The sequence below is a fragment of the Thamnophis elegans genome, chromosome 2 (genome assembly GCF_009769535.1).
Source record: "Thamnophis elegans isolate rThaEle1 chromosome 2, rThaEle1.pri, whole genome shotgun sequence".
Lineage (NCBI taxonomy): Eukaryota > Metazoa > Chordata > Lepidosauria > Squamata > Colubridae > Thamnophis > Thamnophis elegans.
This window is the reverse complement of record NC_045542.1, coordinates 100232429-100255881: the sequence shown is the minus strand read 5'-3', so window position 1 is coordinate 100255881 and position 23453 is coordinate 100232429. Positions and strand designations below refer to the sequence as shown.

The 23453-nt window shown below is 36.0% G+C and overlaps 1 protein-coding gene across 1 annotated transcript in view; it reads left to right on the top strand.

Moving 5' to 3' along the window:
- The window catches only part of TRAIP (TRAF interacting protein), a 37364-nt gene extending 23934 nt beyond the window's left edge, over window positions 1-13430 (top strand). The window contains exons 7-16 of the mRNA XM_032208661.1: window positions 484-578; window positions 1742-1855; window positions 3004-3091; window positions 3730-3819; window positions 4029-4117; window positions 5661-5810; window positions 8685-8730; window positions 9175-9294; window positions 10024-10074; window positions 11636-13430. Coding sequence (XP_032064552.1) covers window positions 484-578; window positions 1742-1855; window positions 3004-3091; window positions 3730-3819; window positions 4029-4117; window positions 5661-5810; window positions 8685-8730; window positions 9175-9294; window positions 10024-10074; window positions 11636-11761 — 969 coding nt within the window. The 3' untranslated portion in view covers window positions 11762-13430. The remainder of the gene's footprint in view (window positions 1-483; window positions 579-1741; window positions 1856-3003; window positions 3092-3729; window positions 3820-4028; window positions 4118-5660; window positions 5811-8684; window positions 8731-9174; window positions 9295-10023; window positions 10075-11635) is intronic.
- The last annotated feature ends 10023 nt before the right edge of the window (window positions 13431-23453 follow it).

Here is a 23453-nt window from a genome sequence, read left to right as displayed (position 1 = left end):
ATCGGTATAGTATAAGTTTTCATTCATTTTACAGCTATGCTCATCTTCCAAATCAGATTCCCTTAACATATAATTTCAGTATATAGGTTGAATATATAAGAGGAGAATATACAGCCTTGTCTCATTCCTTCGCCAGCCTAAAGCCAGTCTTTCACAATGTTCTGCCCATTCTGTGGCTTCCTGGCTTATATTGATTTCATGTAAGGACAATGAAATGCTCTGGGATTACCACTTTTCTAAGCACATTCCATAGCTTGACATGATCAAAGGTTTTTCTATAATCAATGAAGTATTATTAACTTCTTTTGGGTTTTTTTTTGCCTTTCTCAGTCACTCAGTATGTAGAACAATAAACTTTGATTTCCAGGGATCCAAAATGTGAATTGTAAACTAAAGCATGTGAGATAGATTGATGTTAAGTCTGTGTTGCTGTTATGAAGCTGTTTTCCATACATTAATGTTTCTTTTCTTTTCTTTTTCCAGAAACAAATGAGATATTTAGAACAGGAACAAGAAGAAACCAAGAGTGCAAAAGAAGAAACTCAAAAATTGCGAAGGAAGGTGAAATCTATGGAGAGGTTAGAGAAATTTAATCTTATAGACAATATTCTAGAAAATATATAATTCCAATCTCATGTACAAAAGACATTATTCTCTTTTGAATATTGAAATAATATCTGAGCAAATATGGTAAGAATTACTTGAATTTTCTGGATCCAGAAAATTGCAGTGATTTTAATGAAGGATGTATTTTTAACTAAGTTTTCATTGCTCATGCCACCACTGCCATTCTGAATCATTCCTAGATTTGTTGGGCAAACCGTCCTATCTTAGTCCAGCAAGAAAATGTACTTCTAAATTAAATGTTTCTTTTTGAGGGCCATGTATTTACAGGTAATCCTCGAGTTACAACAGTTCATTTAGTGACCTTCAAATTATGACACTGAAAAAAAGTGATTTAGGACCATTTTTCACACTTACAACATTGTAGCATGCCCATGGTCACATGATCAAAATTCAGATGCTTGGCAACTGTCTCATGTTTTTATGACTTTTGCAGTGTCCCAGGTTTATGTGATTGCCTTTTGTGACCTTCTGCAAGCAAAGTCAATAGGGAAGCCAGATTTACTTAACAACCATATTACTGACTTAACTCTTGCAGTGATTCACTTAAAAAGTATGTCAAGAAAGGTTGTAAAATAGAGCAAAATTAACTTAACAAATGTCTCACTTAGCAGCAGAATTTTGGGCTCAATTGTGGTCGTAAGTCAAGTACTACCTGTTTCCCCAGTCCTTCATCCTATTTTTGTTCATGGATATGATTGAAAATGGTCCAGACTAATAAAATGGACAGAACACTAGTACTCCAAGGTTCTGATGGGCCTTCATTTTTCAGGATGTATGCAATAAATATGAGAAATGGCATGTAAATTATGTGTATTGTTCATATTTCTCAATCCAATAGACTGATTGTAAACAAGGAACAAAAAATGAATTATTCCTAAACTATTTAGAAATGACCAGATTACTGAGCTCATTATTGGTTATTCATTGTGTGAAGCTTCTAATTTAGTAGCAGTGCAAATTGCATACTGCAAGGCTAAAATATACTAGTAGATATTTGAGGCCAGGTTGGCCCTTCTACCATTCTGAAATACAGAATGAGCTATTCTCATTTTTTTTATGTTATACTATGACTAGCAGAGGCAGAAAACTCCTATCCTATTTATCTCTTTTCCAGAATTGAGACACTGTTACACAGTCAGCGTTCCGAAGTAGAGAAGATGATCCGTGAAATGGGAACAGGGCAAGCAGCAATGGAACAGCTTGCAGTCTATTGCATCTCACTAAAAAAGTATGTTAGAAACTGTCCTGGCTTAGGCATTTTGCTTAGCACCCTCAAGAAACAGAGAGTAAGAGATAAGAATAATGTTGAGACTCAAAGAATATTTTTATTTATTTAGCAAAAGCAGTCCGCTCCCTGAAGGGCTCCAGGAGGATTACAGAAATATTATAAAATATAGTGTTTTCATAATTTTAAAAAATATATTATTAAAAATCAAATCATTTTAAAAACTATAAAAATTAAATGTTGGAGCTATTAAAAGATCTGGATGAATAAACAAATTTTGAGCCACTTTCCCGCTGGCAGTTTGTTCTATAACATGAGCCCTGCTGCTACCAAGGTGGGATAAATGGTGGATTTTCAACACAGCAAGCACACTATTGTTGTATTAGTGACACATCATTGCTATGGAAACTGCTTTTAGAGGTTTGCCAGGTTTTTTAGGAGGCAATTGTTTGATAGGAACGGAAGAGATGGAGGATTGTAACGATTCTGAGTAATGCGGCACGGCCTCTGAATATCTCCCCTGTGCAGGGCCAAGCACTTTGCGTTGCTGTGGCACAATAAGTACAGTGTACTTGCTGGTTCCTACAGGGTGTGTGAGAGGTCTTTCTATTTATACCATGTTTAATTTGCAGCTTGTGCAAGCAACATTAGCAAATGGATAATCACAACTTTTAATAATGAGCTACATCTACATTGTAACCAATAGCTTCAGCACTGTTTTATAATACTGCTGAAATGATTTCACAACCTAAACTTTTTTTAAAAACCAAAATGAGTTACATATCATTTCAGTCTTGTTACATATCAATTCAGTGAGGTGTATATTCAGTAGAGTATTAAACATTGCATATAAGTAAAGATTGTTTGCTTTGGGTTTTGCTATATGCTTTTCTGCCATTTTAATATCTATTCCAAACCTAACAGTGCTCCTTGTGAAAGTGTGTTTTCTCACCTTTGCCGTGGTGTCAGTGTGTTAACACTGTGCAAATCAATGCTGGCCTATTCAAGATTGAAACTGCTTGTTTATATGTAACAGGAACTTTTGCAGCCGCTTAAATCATGAATTGCAGATTGGTTTACTGGCTTTATTCTGTCAGTTCTCTCTTGGAAGCAAACTCCATAGGTTGACTGACTAGTTGTGGCTTTTCCAGGGAATATGAAAATCTTAAGGAATCTCAGAAAGCATCAAATGATACAGTGGAAAAACTGAGAAAGGAGTTGTTTTCTGCTAATCATAAGGTAAAGGTTGCATTAATATTCCTGCAGATGCATGCAGAGCATCTATTTAGAATTCATTATCTGTATTGTCACTTAAATACATTTTGTTTGGCCAATGGCATAGTCAATTTGGTAACTACTTAATTAACTGGAAAGTTAAGTTCAGCTGAACCCTTCTAATTAAAATTGTCACTGTTTCATCCATCAGTTTGTCCATGTAACTATGCTACACACCCAATACTGGCATATTGTTCATCAAGTATGATTTATACCAATCAATTTTTGTTTATTAAAATCTTATGTTGCCAGTGAGCACACCATTTTCAGAGGTCAGCCAGAAGAGGTCAGCAACTATTTGTTAGTAGTGATTTCAAGTTATCATATAGCTGCTCTTTTCCTACTCTAATTAAGCTCTGACTGGCCTGAAATATTCACAATAACACTGTCTCAGTGGAATAAATAGAAGCACATGTCCTAATTAGGATGTGCCTTAATGCCCTGTTCTGAGGATGCTGTTATGTGATAAATTTTAAAACATTGCATTTGGGAATGTGCTTTTATTAAGCACAATTATTGTAATTTTGGGATACGTAAAACTATATTTAATTTTATTCCACATTGAATTCTGTTTTTCTGACCACATAGTCTTTAATCTATAGCTCCAGAAAACTGCTCTAGAGTTGGAGAAAACAACTGAAGAATTGAAAAATACACAAACAGATCTGAGAACTGCAGATAAAGAGATTACAGTAAGATTTTCCTTTCAACTTTTATTCCATGCATTATTTGTGTTGCGTATTCATAACCTAACATTCTTTACAAATATTTTTCCCATTGAAGTGAAAGCATGAAGATTTTTCTTCCTAAATATCAACACAGAATCAATATAAAACAGAAAATATATGTCTTGACTTTTAATAAATTTTCTTTTTTTTTTTAATTTCTACTTTTTCCCCAGAGTTTGAAAAAAAAGATAGGAGTCCTACAAGATACCATAAAAGTACCATCATTAACCAGTGAAGCACTTAGCCGGCTTGTCTCTGAAAGGTTAGCAAAGGGAGAACATTAACATTTGAAACAATGAAGATATTATGCCTAAACTGTGTGTAATAAATGCAGACACTTGTAAAATGTTGAGCCAAGTTCTTCAAAACTATGAAGTTTCTTCTTACATCACATCGGTTAACTTGGCCATTTATTCCAGTAATGATCTGAATGGCAGTGGTGTTCCCATATTTGGGGAGGAGAGTTTTCCTTTTAAGAGAGTTTGACCCTTTTAATAAACATCAGTATTTTGCCATTTACCCCATACCAATATCTATATAATCCTAACAAAATTGCAGTGGTCATGTAGAACCTCTTATAGTAGAATGTGTTTGATTATCAGCCATCAAATTGGTATCAACTCGTAACAATCACATAAACAGAGCTTCTCCAGGACCATTTGTACCAAACCTGGTCTTTTTGCAGTGGTGCACCCATTGCTACTTTAATAAAGTCCTTGCTACTGGCTCTCTCTTTCCACCTCAACATTAGATTTCTCAACAAGTCTTTGCACAATATTCCTAAAATATGATAATTTGAATCAGTCATTTATGCATCAAGTGAGAACTCTGGGTTGTTACTAATGTATTCTACTATATGGAGTTTTTTGTCTGGATGTATGGAATCTTTTTTATTGTTTTCTACTTTTAGTATAATTTGAATCAATCATTCCATATTTGGGCAGCCTTAAAAGATTGAGAGATGTGAGAGACAAGGGGGGACACACAAATGGAAAGTAAGTGGCTGACAAATCAGAGAACATATTATTTCTATTCCCCAATGGACTCACAAACAACTCCATGTTATGATTAATATCAGCAAACATCAGGGAAAATATTTTAAAATGATTCACAGATGCCATTACACCTCTATATAAGTAGGTAAGATCACTGAGAAAGGTATAAATGTTGGATATGTGGCAAAGCAAATGGCACATATGCATAATATTTACAGAGATTAATTGTATAGTTGTAGGAAAATTTTAATATTCTATGTTTATTAATATAGTGAGTGAAGCAACTCAAAGAACTAAAAAAATCATAACTTTTGATTCTTTAATTTCTTCTGATACTCTTCTGAGTATACTGTATACTCTTATTGAACAACCCCAGTATTTTTGCTCATCCCTCCCAGGAACACTGCCTACCCTGATGAGGCAGCATAGCAATATCTGTTGGATATGTTGTGTTGGATACGTTTGCCACCTTTAGTTATTTGTAAAACAATAAAAGTGGGAGATGTGGTTGGTTGGTTGGTTGGTTGGTTGGGTTGGGTTGGGTTGGGTGGGTTGGTTTTCCAGAATATTAAGATAGGATATAAGGATACACATAGCCAGGATCCAAAGTATGAACACATAACACTTGTTAATTGTTTTATTTTTAAATGGGATTTCTTTTTTTAATGGCCTTTTCCTTTTGATATCAGTATTAATTTTTAGGGTGATAGCATGTGAAATAGGCTAAAAGTAGAAAAGGATGCAGTCATGTTGTTATCCACTTGATCATATTATGCCCTGTTGTGATATTTGCATAATTGATCCTTACAGCCCTGCTCCTGCACAGTTTCTGAACCCAAAGTTTCATCAACCTGCTCACAATGATGAGATTGACCTTAATGCTACCTTTGATGTAGACACTCCAAAGGCTCATAAGACAGCTGTTGCTCCTGCCAAAAAAATCAAACTAGATAAAAATCCGTAAGTACAATTTCTTTACTTTTATTATCCCTATATTTGCTCAATCTGTCTCCTATTCCATTTTTGTGCAAATGCCACGAACAATTTTGTTCAAATATCTAAGCTTTAGAAATAAAATGTAATTTAGTGGTTCTTGAGTCCTGCAGAACCATGCCTCAAATATAACTGAATTTATAAACACTATTGCCCTTATTTTTCTGATTTCTATAAATGTCTTACAAAAGCCATCTCAATTGTTTCACATCAAAGAGTTCTGAAAGAACAATTTATAACTTGCAAGCCCACTATTTAAAGGTAATTGAAGCCTGATAGAAACAATAAGGAGTTATACGTGGAAGGATACAAATATCCTTTAAACTTCATACCAAATAATCTATGACTCATACATTTGCTATACTAAACTAGCTTACTAATATATTACTAACCAGACTTTTATCTATACAGTATTTCAGCTGAACACTGCAGGCAAAAGCAGGAATGCATTTTTCTCCCCTATGTTAAGAATTACTTTGATCTAGTAGTTAAGACACCAGGCTAGAAATGCGGAAACTGTCCCGCTTTAGGCATAAAAGCTGGCTAGGTGACTTTGAGCCAGCCACTCACTCTAAAATCATTACATCAGGCTCTGGCAACAAGCCAGTCAATCAATTCCTGTCACAATGAATGAATCAACAGGAAAAGGTGCCAGGGGGAGGGGGGGGTGTTAAGTCAGACTTCAGCCAAAGAATGAAGACTAGCTGTAATGCAGAAAACAATAGATGTTCTAAATACTTTATTATTGTTCAGACTGTATGTTGCTCTGTGAGCTTGAACAGTGAAAACCTGAGCTTATTGCAGTAACTCCTGCTTTCTATGATTTTTTTCAACCAGCTAATAGTTTTTATTGACGATCACATTACAGTTATAAAACTAATACAATCTACATAGCATAGAAATATATAAAAAAGAAAGGAAAAAGGGTTTATAGAAATGCAAAAAGATAAAATAAGAATAAGAAATCCCCCCTTCATCCACAGAAAGTATAATCAACATGAGCAACTCATTACTATTTCCTATAGTAAAACCAAACATCTCTTCATCCCACACCTCACTTTATTCTCTATAAACCAATCTCTAAATCTTCATCTCTCCATATTTATCAGAAAGTTTGTTAAGGGTTTTCACAAATAACAATATGCTAAACTCAGTTTGAATTGTTCCTTTTCTTTTTATAACTCCTTTTCTATTTAAACAAATCTCCCTGATTCCTACTTTCATATAAACAAAATCTTTAAAGCATCATCATCCAGTCCCAAACAACAAGCCATTAAACATTCCGTGAAATAGCAACTCATGTGTTTTAACTTTGATCAAATAAATCAATTTTATATTTTTTCTTCTTTCTTCCAACAATCTTTAGCTCCTTCAGACAAAGTTCTGACCTCTGCTTTTTCATATTCTCTTTCTCCTTTCTCAGAATCCTTGTCATAGAGTTACAAACACCCTTTGTAACTCTAATAGAAAAAAATTCATCCATGTCACTTTATATTCCCACTGTCACTTCTCAAAAAGTCACTTACTTGTAAATCCCAATGCAGAGAAATTATCCATGTCACTCTTCTGGTTTAATATCCGTATGTCTTTTTTAATTATTAAGTAATCATTCAGTTTCATTTGTAAGTCCATTATTTCCATCTCTTTATTATAGGCTATCATTTTTGAGTCCACATTCCATTCAATTTCAGTTTTATTCAATGGGGCTTGTTCCTCTTCTATGTCTTCTGTTTTTTTTGGTCATAGTAAATAACGTTATAATTTTGTGAACCCATTCATCATAGATCTCTCTTAAGGTAGCCATTGATCCATTTTTTCAGTGCCTTCTAGTGTTCAACGTTCAAGGTTCTCTTATCAGTTGTTTTTAAATATAAACAGATATTTTCCCAAGAGGAGGATTTTTTTAATTAACTTCAAAAATCTTAAATCAAGTTCATCTGAACCCTTAATAATTTAAAACTTTCTAAAGCCACTGGTCCTTATGCTGCATATTATCTCACAGTTATTTTTTTACAAATCTTTAAACTTGTAGTTAAAACTTATTTTTTAAACTATTGAAAAAAAATTCACCCAGTATTTTCAATAAGACTTGCCAACTTAAAGGTTCTCACTCTTTTAAGAAGGATCAAAAAATAATTTTAAAAAATCCAAATTATTAAGAGGTAAGCCTTGGCCAAATCTAGCATCCATATAGGCTACATTAGCAGCTTTAAACTAGGTGAATTCCTGCAACTTCCAGCCAATTGTAAGCTGACCACAAAAACAGTTTTTGCCATCTGCCGAGAGAAAAAAAAAAAAGCTGTTTGGAGTAGATGTAGGTAATCTAGAGATCTCTTCTTTCTCCAGAATGATTTCAACAGTCTAAATCCAGCATACAGAAGTTGTTTTCAATTGCTATGTTGTCCCTCTGTTCTACGGAGGTCAGTTCACCATGGCATTCACTGGAAGTCTTCAGCTGGCTTATTTTTAGGTGAAAGCTTAGAATGAGATGCCTATGGAGATTCTCAGTCATCCCAGTCATGATTGTCCCAAAAGTGCTCTTTCAAGAGGCAACTAGACTTTCTGGACTTAGAATGAGACTCATTTAGGACATCTAGGAGAAATTTCCTGAGTTAGAACAATTAATCAGTGGAACAGCTTGCCTCCAGAAGTTGTGAATGCCCCAACACTGCAAGTCTTTAAGAAGATGTTGACTAGCCACTTGTCTGAAATGGTATAGGGTTTCCTGCCTAGGCAGGGGGTTGGACTAGAAGACCTCCAAGGTCCCTTCCAACTCTGCTATTGTATTGTTATCTAAGTGGCAACTATTAACATTGTGCTCTTTGTATATGTTTGTTTTAGGGCATCTGTGACAAATTTATCAAGAGTTCTGAAAGGAACAATGGAGGTACAGTAATTAATACATTTAGTCATTCAGCTTGTTTATAATTGCTTCAATCCATTATCCTTCAAGAATGTATTGAAATATAGTTTTATTCAAACGTTAATTATTGACTTCACTACAACACATGTTTTAGGTGGTATATCTATTAATGCTATGATTGAGGCCTGAGGTCTATGCTGTGAGCCAGCTTTGAATTTATTTATTTATTCATTCATTGATTTTTGTGTTTTGTGATCTATTTGCTGGGACCAGAGCTGCTAACTTTGAAAACCTTAAAGCTGTTATTTAAAGAAAAATGGTATTCTAAAAGAATATTAGAAGAAGCTGGTTTCTTTGCCACAATACTGGACTTGCCTATTAAATATTGTAGTTGGAAATACATTAATTTTAATTTTACATTAATTTTAGTTCTATTAATACATTAACTTTAACTTCTTAAAACAATAGAACTGCTCTGCTGACACAGATGATGAGCATCTAGAAGATCTTTTACCTTCTTTTATAAAAAAGTCAGTCCTGACTAAGAAAACTGTTCTAAACAGCATACCACAGAAATATACAGGAATTGTAAGTATCATTCAAATGTATTAGCACAGAAGGGCACAGTGTTTAAGTGTTTCTGATCAATACTATGGTTAAATTATGTGGATCTTGGGTCTTGGAATTTTTTTCTTCATATTTTAATACCTACAAATCTTGAAATTCTGTTAATCTTACTGTTATCACCATGTTGATTTAGTAATAATCTTGTCAATGCTCAGTTCGCTATTAGAGTGTACAACAAAAGAATCTAATTGTAGCTGTCATTTCTGGTACTTCTTTCATTATTTGAAAAGAAAGTATCTTTCTTTCTTCCAGTGCTGGCTTTTGTCATTTTAATATGATTGAGGCTGATTGATACATCTTTATGAGGTTTGAAAATGTGGCCAGTCTGTCATTTTTTGCATTTAGAGTAAACCATGTCATGCTAATGCCATTTTTACTGACTGTTAATTTCCTCCGGAACACAATTATTTTATTTTTATTTATTTATTACATTTATTTGCCACCCATCTAGATGTTCAAGGTGATTCTGAGCAGCCTGTCTTACAAGTGATGCTGTGCCCATAAATGATGTCTTCATCCATACACTTTTATGCAGTTTTGTAGAGTCTCTTCATAGACCCACCCAAGTTCAGATGTTCTGGAGATAAATTTTAGTGTTGTTGTCCACATTATAGAATCACCTGTTCAAAATAGTATTTGACCCTTTTTAACATCTTCCTCAAAATAATTACTAATTTCTCTGTTTTCTAGGTAAGAATTGGGTATGATGGCTTTGGAGGTAGAACCAAGTTCATTCAGCCTGTATCCTTTATGCTAACTAATTAGAAGTTAAGTGTGATTTCCAGTTTTAGAAATATTACTGGGGTATATAGATTGGTTAATGAAAACACATTTTGTCCCAAAGGTGCTTTTTTTTTTCAAGAGACAACTGGACTTTCTGGTTTTTCTTTGAAGACAGTTCACTTCTCATTCAAGAAGCTTCTTCAGCTCTGACTGGATGGTGGGGAATGGAAGGATTTATACTCTTTGCAGAAAGCTGATAATTTGCATTCTTTTAGTGGGTTATTAAGGTCACCTGGAGGTTTATCTGTGTCATCAGGGCAGGGGTGGGTTTCAACCGGTTCGCAGCGGTCCCTGCGATCCGGTTGGTCGCCGAACCCGGAAGTAAGTAACTTCCGGGAACGGTGAAGGCCCCCCCCCCGCGCGCGCACCCGCGCCCGCTCCTTACCCGGTTTTGACGAATTCTGCGCTTCCACGCATGCGCAGGATGCATACAGCGCCTGCACGATCCTCCAGGAGCAGCTGGAGCATCGCACAGATGCTAGTACGCATGCGTGCGCCGCACGCGTGCATGCGTGCGCAAGGACACCACCGGCCTCGTTCCAACCGAACCAGTTGGAACGGGGCAAGAAACCCACCCCTGCATCAGGGTCTCCTGAGTGGTGCTAATTGGTGTGGAGCCTTCTTGGAGTTGCTGAAAGGACTGTGTTGTAGATTGGAGATAGATGATGTCTGTCCCTCCCCCTCTGTTGAGAGAGGGCTGTTCAATTTTGACATTGATTGCCTCTTTAACTCTTCTTTGAAATGTCTTCAAAGAAAAATCAGAAAGTCCATTTGCCTCTTGGGGGGGAAAAAAGAAGCACCTTTGGGACAACCATGACCTGGATGACTGAGAATCACCATAGAAATTTAGATAACATATTTTATTCAAAATAGTTTTGTCCTGCAGTTTATTCAGCATCAGGAGCAGCTGGGAAAATAGAACTTACTGAGGGGGAAATTATCTCTATGTAATAATTACTTTGAATTCATTCAAATGGCCTTGCTATAAATATCTCTAGTTAGTGGGAGAAGATAAATCTAGAGAAAATGTACTGCAGTTCTTCCTTTGAATTTATTAGGATCTGAGACTCTGAGAACTCTAGAGATCATAAGAAAATATTGTTTTATTTACATAAACAATATGTTCTTTGTTTGAGTGGCATATGTAATCTATGTAAATGTGTTGGGTATAGACTGGAAGGTTAGAACATTTAATCTTACTATTGTTACCTAGCATTAAAACAATATAATTAGTTACCATTTGAAATACTTTAGATCAGCTTTTCCTAACTTGGTGCTTTCCTAGTCTTTATAGATATCTTAAACATCTGAAAAACACTAATTTGTGGTGTTTTCTATTGTATGATAGATAGATAGATAGATAGATAGATAGATAGATAGATAGATAGATAGATAGATAGATAGATAGATAGATAGATAGATAGATAGATAGATAGATAGATAGATAGATAGATAGATAGATGTGGTTATAGATATAGATATAGATATATATTTGGCTCTTTTCCTTGACTTGTTTTAGACTTTTCCAACAGAGATTCGGCCCCTGATTATAAAGAGCAAGAAAAGAACTGTTTCAAAGCAAACTGGAACAATGCCTTCTGCTTCTGGCATCAATCAGACTAAACTAGACAACTTCCTTAAATAAATATGGATCTCCTCAGATTAAGGACAGAACCTGTATCATCTTCTACATTAGATAGATGATGTAAATGATAACCATCTACATTAGGTAGATGTAAGTGCACAGTGAAGACTGCTGGTCTCCCTATTGTTCTGTGGTCATCAGATGATTTATTATGCTGATATATTATTTATTATGTTGCCAATCCTTGGGACAGAACAGGACGGAATTGAAGTTTCAGTTCTAAAATCCTTTAGCCAGTTTTTCTAGGTTACTGCTCTAATCCTTATAAATTATGATTTGGGAGTATTAATTTATACTAAAGACACCAATAGCTCTGCTTGCAAATGAATTATCCACATCTTCATACTTTATATTAGAAGAGAGTTCTCTCTACAGCTGTCAAGCTGTGTTAGTGTCTTGAATGATGAAGAAAGAAATATTCAAGAAAAGAACTTCATTTACGGTATATCTTTTGCTCACAGATATGAAGGATTGGGGGAAAGAGCAATAGGCTTAGAGGTTTTTTTTTTCCTGATCCATATTTCTGTTTCACTGCCTATACTCCAACACACAATCCAATGTGCTTCATAGTCTTAATTCCTATTTTCGAAAGGGCTTTGGAGCGTGAATGTAGCATCTGTTTAAATAATTTACAGCAGCTGTGACTATTTCCTGCGCCTGTTCAGTTGTACAATCCAAGGAAAAGATGGAACTACTTTAAGGTGTTGCAAATGGCGCTACATGTGCACTCCAGGGCTCTCTGAAGCACATTTGAAGATCGAATTCAAAGTGCTTCACTCTCCTGTTAAGAACTATACAAAATATACATGGGATGTGTTTGGAGATATTTGTTTTCACTTTTTGTTTCACTCTTTCACTCTTGGGTTTGTTTGTTTTTTGTTTGGTTGGGGGGTTTTTTCGTTTGTTTGTTTCCTTATGAAACAAATGTTTCACAATGTTTTCTTTTGCCTTCATTCAGTCTAATTAACAGAATAATTCCAGGGTAAATTTGAACAAGAACATTCAGATGGATTTTGCTCAGTATAAGAAAGGACTAGATTCTTTGTAATTAAGGTTGCTTAATGCTTTAAAATTTGGAGCAAATCCCTTGGAATCTACAAACTTTTTTCTTCCAGATAAAGAGTTACTGCTGGTCTGAGGCAAATGTTCAGTTTTCTTTGATACTGTATTGGCAGGAGGCATCTTTTTAACTAAGAGTGAATTCAAACTTTTGATTCTAGGAAGAAAAAAAAATGTCTACATTAGCCCAAAATTAAATCATATGCCAAACTATGGCACTGATGTACCTGACCCTTCAATAAATTAATGAAGAGTACTTTTGTTTGAAACCTCTAATTAAGCATATGACTATATTGAATAAATGTTGGATGTGTTCTAGGCTAAATTGTGGTTGGTTAATGTGTGGTTTAGCTTCCTGTGTGTGACAGCCAGTTAATAGACCAAAGGTTATCTAGTGATTTTTACAGTTTAAATGAATTTTTGACCTAGCTCTGCCTGTTCCAAACAAAGATCTGTTTTTGTTATAGAACACATGTATCAGTTCTCCAGCTATTGTACCAGGAAACCCAGAAGGAGAAACGTCAGAAGTAGCTACTACTAGATATTTTATCTCACAAAGCAAAACCATATGAATCTAAGAATCCCCTCAGAGCTCCATTTCACAATTCTAGTTAAGATTGTTTAACTCTGAGAAACCTTAATGAGAGTTCTATTCATTTATTAAATTTTGTACACTAAATGCAACATGTTCCAGGAAAATGGTAGAGACAGAGACAAACTCTCATCAACCTTTTCCCAAAAGGTTCCAGTTCAGCTTCACTGGCACTTCAGTTGAAAATGTGGTATAGCTAGCTCTCGACTTATCCCAAACTCCAAATTTATGTTACTAAAGACATTTGTTAAGTGAATTTTGCTCCATTTTATGATCTTTCTTGCCACAGTTGTTAGGTGAATCACTGCAGTTGTTAAGTTAGTAGCAAAGTCATTAAGCAAATCTGCTTCCCCATTGAATTTGCTTGTCAGAAGTTCATAAAAGGTGATCACATAATCCTAGGACATTGCAACCGTCATAAATATGAGGCAATTGCCATGTGTCTGAATTTAGATCACGTGACCATGAGGATGCTACAATGGCTATTAGTGTTAAAATTGGTCATGAGTCACTTTTTTCAGTGATGCTGTAATTTTCAATGGCCACTAATTGACTTACTACTGTCAGTCGGTACTACCTGTAGATGAATCTTGGTAACTTACTTGTTTCTTCCAATTAGTAAGTTGAGTTTCTTTTCAGTTGACATTTTCCCTGTAAATGTATGTTTTTCTACCAGTAGGTAATCCCAAAGGAGCTTTTTCAAAAGGCAACTGGACTTTGTTTTTTCCTTGAAAAGTTTATCTAAGAAGCTTCTTCAGTTCTGAGTAAATGGTGGAGAATGGAAGGATTTATGTTCTTTGCAGTCAACTGGTCATTAGCACCCTGAGAGTTGTTGAGGTTACTTGGAGGTTTATCTGTGCCCTCAGGGTCACCTGAATAGTGCAAATTAGTGTTGAACCTTCTTAGAAATGTTGAAATGACTGTGTTGTAAATAGGAGATAGGTGATATCATATCCTTCCCCCTCTATTGAGAGAGCAGTCAGAAATGAAGAAGCTTCTTGGATGAGAAGCAAAACATCTTCAAGGAAAAAACAAAGTCCAGTTGCCTTTTGAAAAAGCACCTTTGGGAGAACCATGACTGAGAATTTCCATAGACATTCCAATAGATAAGTATTACGCCTAGAACAAAACTCTTCTCCCTATTTAGAACTGGGGTTACATTCTAGCTATATCAGCCTGATCATTATAAGAAACCTACTGAGTTGATGAATGAGTCCCTTAATGAGTCCCACTTTCTGAACAAATAATATTTGGCTGAAATGAAAGCCAAGCCAGGGCAAACTGTTGTAAGTCAGCACAAAGTATGCCCACTATCATTGTGACTATTTTGAGGAAAGTCCTAAACTCTCTTTCCCCAGTTGGTTGAAGAGAGGCACTTCTACACTAATCTTGTTATTATTAAATAAATTGCTTTAATATTTTAAATTTCCCAAACATTCTAATCCAATTATGATATAAATGATACAATTTAAATATCAGGAATTGTCATTACTGATACTTTTTCTTAAGCTTTCTATATTTTCTTTGTTTTGCTATTAATAATACTTAATGTTTCAGAGCAGCTAGTTGAAAAGAAGTTGTGTTCCTTATAGTCTATATGAATAACCAGTTTAGGGAGCATGTTTTTGTTCATCCACATCAACTATAATTTTGTTGGATAAGCTTTGTATATATATTCTGTTCACCATATAGTCCCTTTTCCTTCAGTTATTTCATAGAAGGCAAATTGTAATCTAAAGGTGGTTATGATAAATGAGTCATTACAATAAAATAATCAGGATATAGATTCATAAGTAAATAACCTGAGATATTTTTATTGTGACATTATTATTGAGCAAACCTGGTTTTATTTTCAATGTCTTCCCTGTCTTGCATTTCATTTGCATCATTGAATCATCCATCTTTGGGAGATTATAAAATACCATTGTTAGACTCAGCCATATTGGACCATTTTCTTTCTGTCTCGCAACTTTCTCTTTCTAATGAGGATTGTTGACAAGATAGTTGAGCTGAAGAGAAAACCTTGAAGAAGTGGATTATCTGGACCCTTTCAGACAAGCTTCAGACTTGGAAATGGGACCAAAAACAGTATTGCTCATGCTTGTGGATGACTTCTAGAAAAGGAAGTGGTGTGGCCGCCATAGTACTCCTTAATGTCTCAGCAGCTTTCAGTAGCAGTATCCTTTTGGACCAGCTCAGGATTCTAGGAATAATGAGCACATGAAGTTGCTGGCTGAGATCATTTGCTGGCCCAGAGTAAAGTATTTTCAATATTCTGATGATATTGTTATCCACCCCAAGCTAACCAAGTGATATGTCTGAGGTGGTTTTTCAATGTCCAGAGGCTGCAGGGGGACTGGATGAAGAACAGGCTTCAGCTCAACTCTGGCAAGATTCACTGGTTTGGTGTTTTCCATCTTCTAGGCTCTAATGTTAGCTCTGTATTTTATTTTTAGAAGGAAGGAAAATCGAACATCCAGGAAATGACCATAATGCTGATTAAAGGTCTAGGGAAGGAAACAAAATTAGTAATAGTACAAATAGAGGGAGGCTGTATGAAGCAATGTTTAATACAGTAGCATGTTTAATAGCAATGAGGAAATGGAAGATACAACAAAGGAGAAACTGGTTAAAAAAATTCTGTTCTGTGATCTTTATATATTGATGAATACAAAAAATTCAATTTATATTAAAGTAGTATGCAAAGAACATTATAGAAATTGTAGAGAATATCCGTAGTTCGGGTTGTTGATGTAGACAGAACATCCTATTTCTATGAAATAGAACATCCTATTATGAAGAACATCCTGTTTTTGTGTTTCACTAACAAAATGTACAAAGTAGCTTTTTATGGCTTTTTAAATCCAATTCTCTGAATAAATTCTGAATCTTAAGTTGTGCTTATACCCTATTTAAATGCTGGATCCTATCATGTCCAGCAGAAAATAAGGCAACTTTCCAGTCTGCAAACGGAATCCAAGTAAAAATCTAAAATTTTAAATAACTAAAGTTGCCACCCCCACCTAGCTACCCATGCATTATGATCTTCAAATGAGATCTGAGAATTTTTCCACTTCTGCCATCAAAGGACATTTCTGTATGGATACCCTGTTGAGAATTTCTAGAACTACAGAAGGCTTTTTTCCACTCATGCATATTAAAAGGTTTTATATTTTAGTTTTCATCTCTCAGTTCTATTATTTATGCGAAGGTAGTTAATACTTGCCTTAAATTGAATTGGCTATCTTGTAACTTATGTCCGTGCACGATACTGATTCTGTTTTGATCAAAAGCAATTTAGATATTTTTAAAGTAAAATATATCTCCAGTGATAGAGATTGTATCATAACGCTATTCCACCTCTTCATCTTCTTTAAAGTTAGTAACTATCACAGCCAGCTATTATTCAACTTGTATCTCCTGAATGCGATTGTTCTGTACATTCACAATGGCAAGTAATCCTGCCTACTTTTCAAAAACTGATGAGAACAGGACCAAGTTTGCCAGCAGGAAGGGGAGGATGCTAGTAAAAGAAGGATCGAGTTTAGAAGAAACTTCCTGAAGACATAGCTGGGGTCAATGTTGCCAGTTCTCCCATTCTGAACCCCCTCTCCCTTTTTCTTGGTCATGTGATTCCAGAAACCATACTGCATCCTTTCCCTACCATATGCTAAGTATAGCATAAGCAGTACCATTAGCCTTTAAGACAGGTTGTTTAGCGCCCATTCAAAGTTTTGACATACCCCCAAAAGGTACTTATGACCTGATTCCAAACTTCCAGTGGCTGCTGCGTCTCTGGTCACATGACTACATTTTGGGCACTTAACAACCAGGCTACATTGATGGCTATTTGCAGTTCTCTACAGTCACGTGGCCATGATTTATGATGGTTTTTTTTTGCCAAAAATAGGCATTTATTTCTGACTCAGCAAAAACACCCCATAATGAGTTTAACAACCACTGCAAGAGTTGTAAAATTGGGTTGGTCTCATGATGACCTGCTTTACGACTATAATTTACAGTATGTGTTGTGGTTGTAAGTCAAAGACTATAACAGTGGAAACATTAAAGGAAGTAAATGTTCCCTTAATAGTTAACTACATGTGATAGGTATATTGTACTTATGCTCCCTGACAAAATACATTAAAATATATTTTGAGCTCAAACAACTAATTTACATCATATTCATGCTATTTGCCATCTGCAAGAAAGATTTTCATCAGTTGCCAACTTCAGATTCAAATACTAGAGCGTAGGTATGCTGAATTTTTACCTGACGCTAATATCAAGTAACCTACAAAATGTGAATTAGCAGAACTTTGCTTAAAGAAATAATACTCCCATACGTTAAGGCAAGAGTGATCATAATGTTTTGAGGAGGTTAATGGACAATTTTTTGGTAGCTTGTAATTTTAGTTCATTTTGGTAGCTTGTAATTTTAGTTCCCAACTACTTTGTGTGGAGGGAGGTAGATTCTATAACTGTAACTAATTCATTCAGCAGTAGGGCTGATCTATGCTAAAAGATGCATGTACAAAGAAAGGGGAATTTAAAAACCTTTCTTGCTTACTTATATTTTAGCTTGCCCTTCTGTAAAATAGTTTCTCTATATGTGTGTTTTAAATTTAGTACACCCAGCAGGGGAAAAGTTTTTAATAGCATTGCATTTTCTCATGATCTCATGTCTGCTGACTCCTTAAAGGATTGCAAAATCTCATTCTCCACCATTTTACAGTAAACATATTGCTGCTTGTCATTTTTTTCTTTAGTTAAGTCCAAAATCCCTTAAGCTTTCCTTATAGGAAAGTGTTTTGTGTTTCCAATCATGACTCCCCTTCTTTTCACATTCTTTAATGATACAAACATAGCCATGCATAAGAATAATTATATCATGCATTTTTATTAAAACTTTATAGCAGTATTTTGTTTCTCCATCATTTCTACATAAAACATCTGGTGCTTTTCATTTTCCTTTTTTATGTTTCCTTTTTATGTTTTTTTAGATTTCATCTCTCTCACTTGTTTTATATATATAGTAAAAGTAATGTGGGAATGTTTTTATCATCCTCATTTTAGAATTGCTTCCTAATACTATTATACTCCTTTTAAGCATTCACAAAATGAGTTAATATTTTTACACAATTGTAACAGGATTGAGTCTAGCATAGTGTTCACTAATTAGTCTTAACCAAGACTGGGAAATGGACAAACATCCCTGAAGGAAAGGGCAAATCTCTTCCCTATTTGTGCCAAGAAACAATGGACTCATTCAAAGTCATCAAAGTCAATGTTTTTATTCTTTATGTCCCATTTTAGATTATCCAGTGTCCTTAGGTTGTGGTTAATCAATGCCATAGAGTGAGCTCCTCTCAATGGTTCCAGCAAAGAACCTTAATCAAAGTGTAACTATCAAGTAGTGAACATCTTTTATCGCATCTGTTTCGGGAACTGGCATTCTCAAAGGGATACACGGCCTAGAAAAGGGAGAGCTGACACATAAAAATATGGCCTTTTAAATGAAGTGTTAGTGCCCTCCAGTGGCCTTTACATCATATTGTAACAAATGTTTTGATGTGGCAAGTTCTGGCCAAAACAGTATCACATGAGAAGTAGGAAGTGCTGATGAAAGAAGTAATATTGGAACATAAATAGTTAATTTTTTATTACTTAAAAGTGTTCCTTGACCTCAGTTCTTGGAAGCTTCATGCTGGCAAACTTCTCTGAAGTTTCCCCTCTGAGTACTAATCAGGCGCAGTCCTGTTAATGTTCAAACACAATGAGGTCAACCTAATGTTGCCATTCAGGTTTTTAGTTCCTCCTCACATATTGACATTATTCATCAATACCCTTCTCATTCTTCAGTAGAGGGAAAAATTAAAACCCCAAAAAGCTCTAAAGGAGTACAAAATGAGTACAGGTAGTCCTTAGCTTACAACCACAATTGAGCCCCAAATGTATGTTTGGTTTGGTTTGGTTTTATTGGTTTTGTATGCCGCCCACTCCCGGAGGACTCCGGGCGGCTTACAATAAAAAGGGGAAGGAGATAAATGAGACAGAACAACAATTTAAAATACAACAACATACACAATTAAAGTGGGGCTGGATACTTCAATAGCCCCAGGCCTGCCGGAGTAGCCAGGACTTAGTAGCTTTACTAAGGCCAGGAGGGTAGTAAGGGTCCGGATCTCAACAGGGAGGTCGTTCCAGAGGGCCGGAGCTGCAACAGAGAAGGCCCTCCCCTGGGGGGTCGCCAGCCAGTATTGGCTGGCGGATGGAATCCGGAGAAGGCCAAGTCTGCGATCGAATCGGTCTTTGGGAGGTAATTGGCAGGAGGCGGTCTCTTAGGTAACCAGGTCCGATGCCATGCAGGGCTTTAAAAGTAACGACTAGCACCTTGAAGTGTGTCCAGAGACCAATGGGCAGCCAGTGCAGCTCGCGGAGGATAGGTGTAACGTGGGTGTACCTAGGTGCACCCACAATCGCTCACGCGGCTGCATTCTGGACTAACTGAAGTCTTCGAACACTCTTCAAGGGCCGCCCCATGTAGAGCGTGTTACAGTAATCCAGTCTTGAGGTGACGAGGGCATGAGTGACTATCCGAAGGGCCTCCCAGTCCAGGTAGGGTCGCAATTGGTGCACCAGGCGAACCTGGGCAAAGGTCCCCCTGGTCACAGCCGACAAATGATGTTCTAACGTCAGCTGTGGATCCAGAAGGACTCCCAAATTGCGAACCCTCTCTGAGGGGCGTATGATTTCACCCCCCCAGGCTAAGGGATGGAATAGCTGGACCATTTTTGGGAGGGAGCATCAATAGCCACTCGGTCTTGTCGGGATTGAGTGCAAGCTTGTTCGTTCCCATCCAGACCCTAACAGCCTTCAAGCACTGGCACATCACTTCTACTGCTTCACTGAGTTGGCACGGGGCGGACAGATACAGTTGTGTGTCGTCCGCATATTGGTATTTAATCCCGTGCCATCATATGATGTTGCTAAGCAAGAGTTAAGTGAGTTGCACCCCATTTTACAACCATTTTGCCACAGTTATTAAATGAATCACTGCTGTTAAGTGAATCGTGCAGTTATTAAGTGAATATGGCTTCCCCACTGACTTTGTTGGAAGCCAGCTGGGAAGGCTACAAATGGTGATTACATGGCACTAATTATCATAAGTGCATACCAGTTGCCAAGCGCCCCAAATTTTGATCACATAACCATGGAGATGCTGCAAAAGTTGTAAGTGAAAACCTTACGTCCATAAATCACTGGCTAATCTTATCTTTATTTGGCATAAGTATATGCAAAGTACCCATCTTCACAGTGTAAAAAACTGTAATGCCTGACTCAAGTAGATCTATAAAGTAGAAAGTTTGCTGCATCTGTGTATCCCAAAAGTGCTTTTCAAGAGGCAACTGGGTTTTCTGGTATTTCTTTGAAGACATTTCGTTTCTCATCCAAGAAGCTTCTTCAGCTCTGAGCTAAAGAAGCCTCTTGGATGAGAAGCGAAACTTCAAAGAAAAAACAAGGTAGTCCAGTTGCATGCTGTAAAAGCACTTTTGGGACAACCATGACGAAGATGACTGAGAAGCTCCATCTGTGCAAATTCCTATTGTGACTTATTATGATAGTTGTTTTACTTCTGGCTGTGTTGCAGTTTATTACACCAGAGTGGGTAGCTATAACAAATTTAAATAACAATATGCAACTTCCTATTAGTGGCATATAGAACTGCTTATTATGTTTTAACTCGGAGATTGAGATAGCCTATGAAGATGATTGAGGAATTGCAGATCTGAGAAAGCAACTAGGTTTTTGGTAGATATATAAGCTTTTCTGGGACTCAATTCAAAATACTTACTATGGAGTATAAAACGTCATTTTAGGCCCAAGTTGTTTCCAGGATTTACAAATTATTAGGACCTTCAGTTGATCCTTCCATGGATATGTTTAATAATAATTTCTAATTCTTTCTCTCTGGTGGGCTCTGTATCATGGAAGAATTTCAAATGAAGCTGATCATATCCTTCCTATTGTAAAAAATTCAGGAGATTTAAAATCTCTGCATAGGCCCTTTAGACTTTTTTATGTTGCACATTTTAATAGACATGACACTGAATTTTAGTTTAGGATATTTAGATAACTACATCAAACAACAGCAGCAAAGTTGAAAAGACAACTGCTAGACCAAAAGAGAGTTGCTCTAATATTGTTCATTTTACATTAATAGATCTCAATATAAAAGTAAAATGTACTAGAAAACATCTTAAATAGGTAAATCAATTACTTAAGAAAATGGTGGGTTCCCACACAGCTGATTGTAGTCAAACAGAGGCTGAATAGTTTTCTAATGCATACTTTGTTTCTTGCAGTAAACAATGATAAAATTTAATAAAACAAATGTTCCTTTCCAACTCAGTAATTTGTGAAGCTTACATGTCCTAAAATAATCATCCTCAGCTATTTAATTCCTGTGTACTAAACTGAAAAACTATATCATCCAACCTGGCAAAAGAGAAAACGTACAATATAGGTAACAGACAGCACTTATGTTAGAAGCAAATTAAGAGTTCTTAAGAGATACTAAGAACATTAGCATTAACAGCCGGTAGATAAACCCTATACCTGGGGGTGGGGGGTTTCCCCTGGAACAGTAGCATCCACTGGGAAGAGCCAAAAAGTCAAGACAGTTGCAGCAATATGTTGTAAAAGAGTTTTCAGGACTTTTTAAAACTTTAGATAATCTTCAGTGAAAACTATTCTCTGCATATAGGCGAGATAGATCTTTGTGATTCCATAGAAAGTCCATCTTTCACTCTTCAGGTTTGTATTCTATTTGGGTTAAATGTCTTTAATAATCTGACATACTTACTTTTGTACTATTATTCTAATATCTGCTAGTTCTGAACTTTTAAAAATTCTTGTAAGCCATCTGAACATTGTCATGAAAGAATATAAATATAATTAATAATTTAGTACTTATAATATTGTTTCACTAATTCATTTGGTAGAAACCAAATTCTTCTGGCTATAGTTCCATACAATCTATTCTGTTTTGATATTTCAGTCATGCTCATACCACAAAATTAAGAAGCATCTGAGTAAAATACTTAAATCTATTAGTTCCTCATTGCCATGCTTCATCTATTATTACCATACAAAAATCTACTGATTGCAGTAGAATTACAATGTGCATATATAGACAAAGTTATATAGTCATCCATGCTATTAACATTCTCATGAAATAATTTATAAAAGAAAGCAATCGAAATTGTAGAAAATTTATTGTATTTAGATTTGCATCCCTTCTTTCCTCCAGAAGCATAAGGCAATATACATAGCTCTCCAATTTTGCCCAAGCCATGTGAGAGACCACACTGGAATCTATTGGCTCAAAGCAGTTATTCTAGGAGGGCAATGGACGGTTCCTAAACGTGATAAATACTTCCAAGGAGTTTTCATAGCTGGATTTGGATCTGAATTTTGCCAGCTCTAATCCAATACCTTCACTACTACATCAGAGTGGCTGTGTAAAGAACAGGGATCTCTCTCTGTCTGCAGGAGTCCTCTCTCACTGTAATGTTTCCATCAGATTTTGCATACATACTCTATATCCGTGATGAGGAACCTGTGGCATGCAGTGCCCTCTCTGTGGGCACACGAGCCATCGTCCCAGTTCACCTCTGCTACGCTTGCACAGGCACCTCCCACCAGCCAGCTGGTCTTCGGATCTCTGCCATGCATTCGTGGGGGAAGCTTTGGACACTTGGTCTGGAAAATATTAGCCATCACTGCTTTGCATTATCTAGTTATTTGAATATTTAAGTCAACATTAAAACAGAACAATGTGTCATACAAGAAAACGTCTTTTGCTAGGTTCTTATGAGACCCAAAACAGCACAAATTGTGTTAATCAGTTACGCTGGAGATTCCCAAATTCTTACAACTCATCAAATTCTTCAACTCCTCATGAAGTTTCAGACTGCTCATTAACCCCTGAACATATATGAAAATATTTTTAAATACTACTTTAATTTAATAGCACTA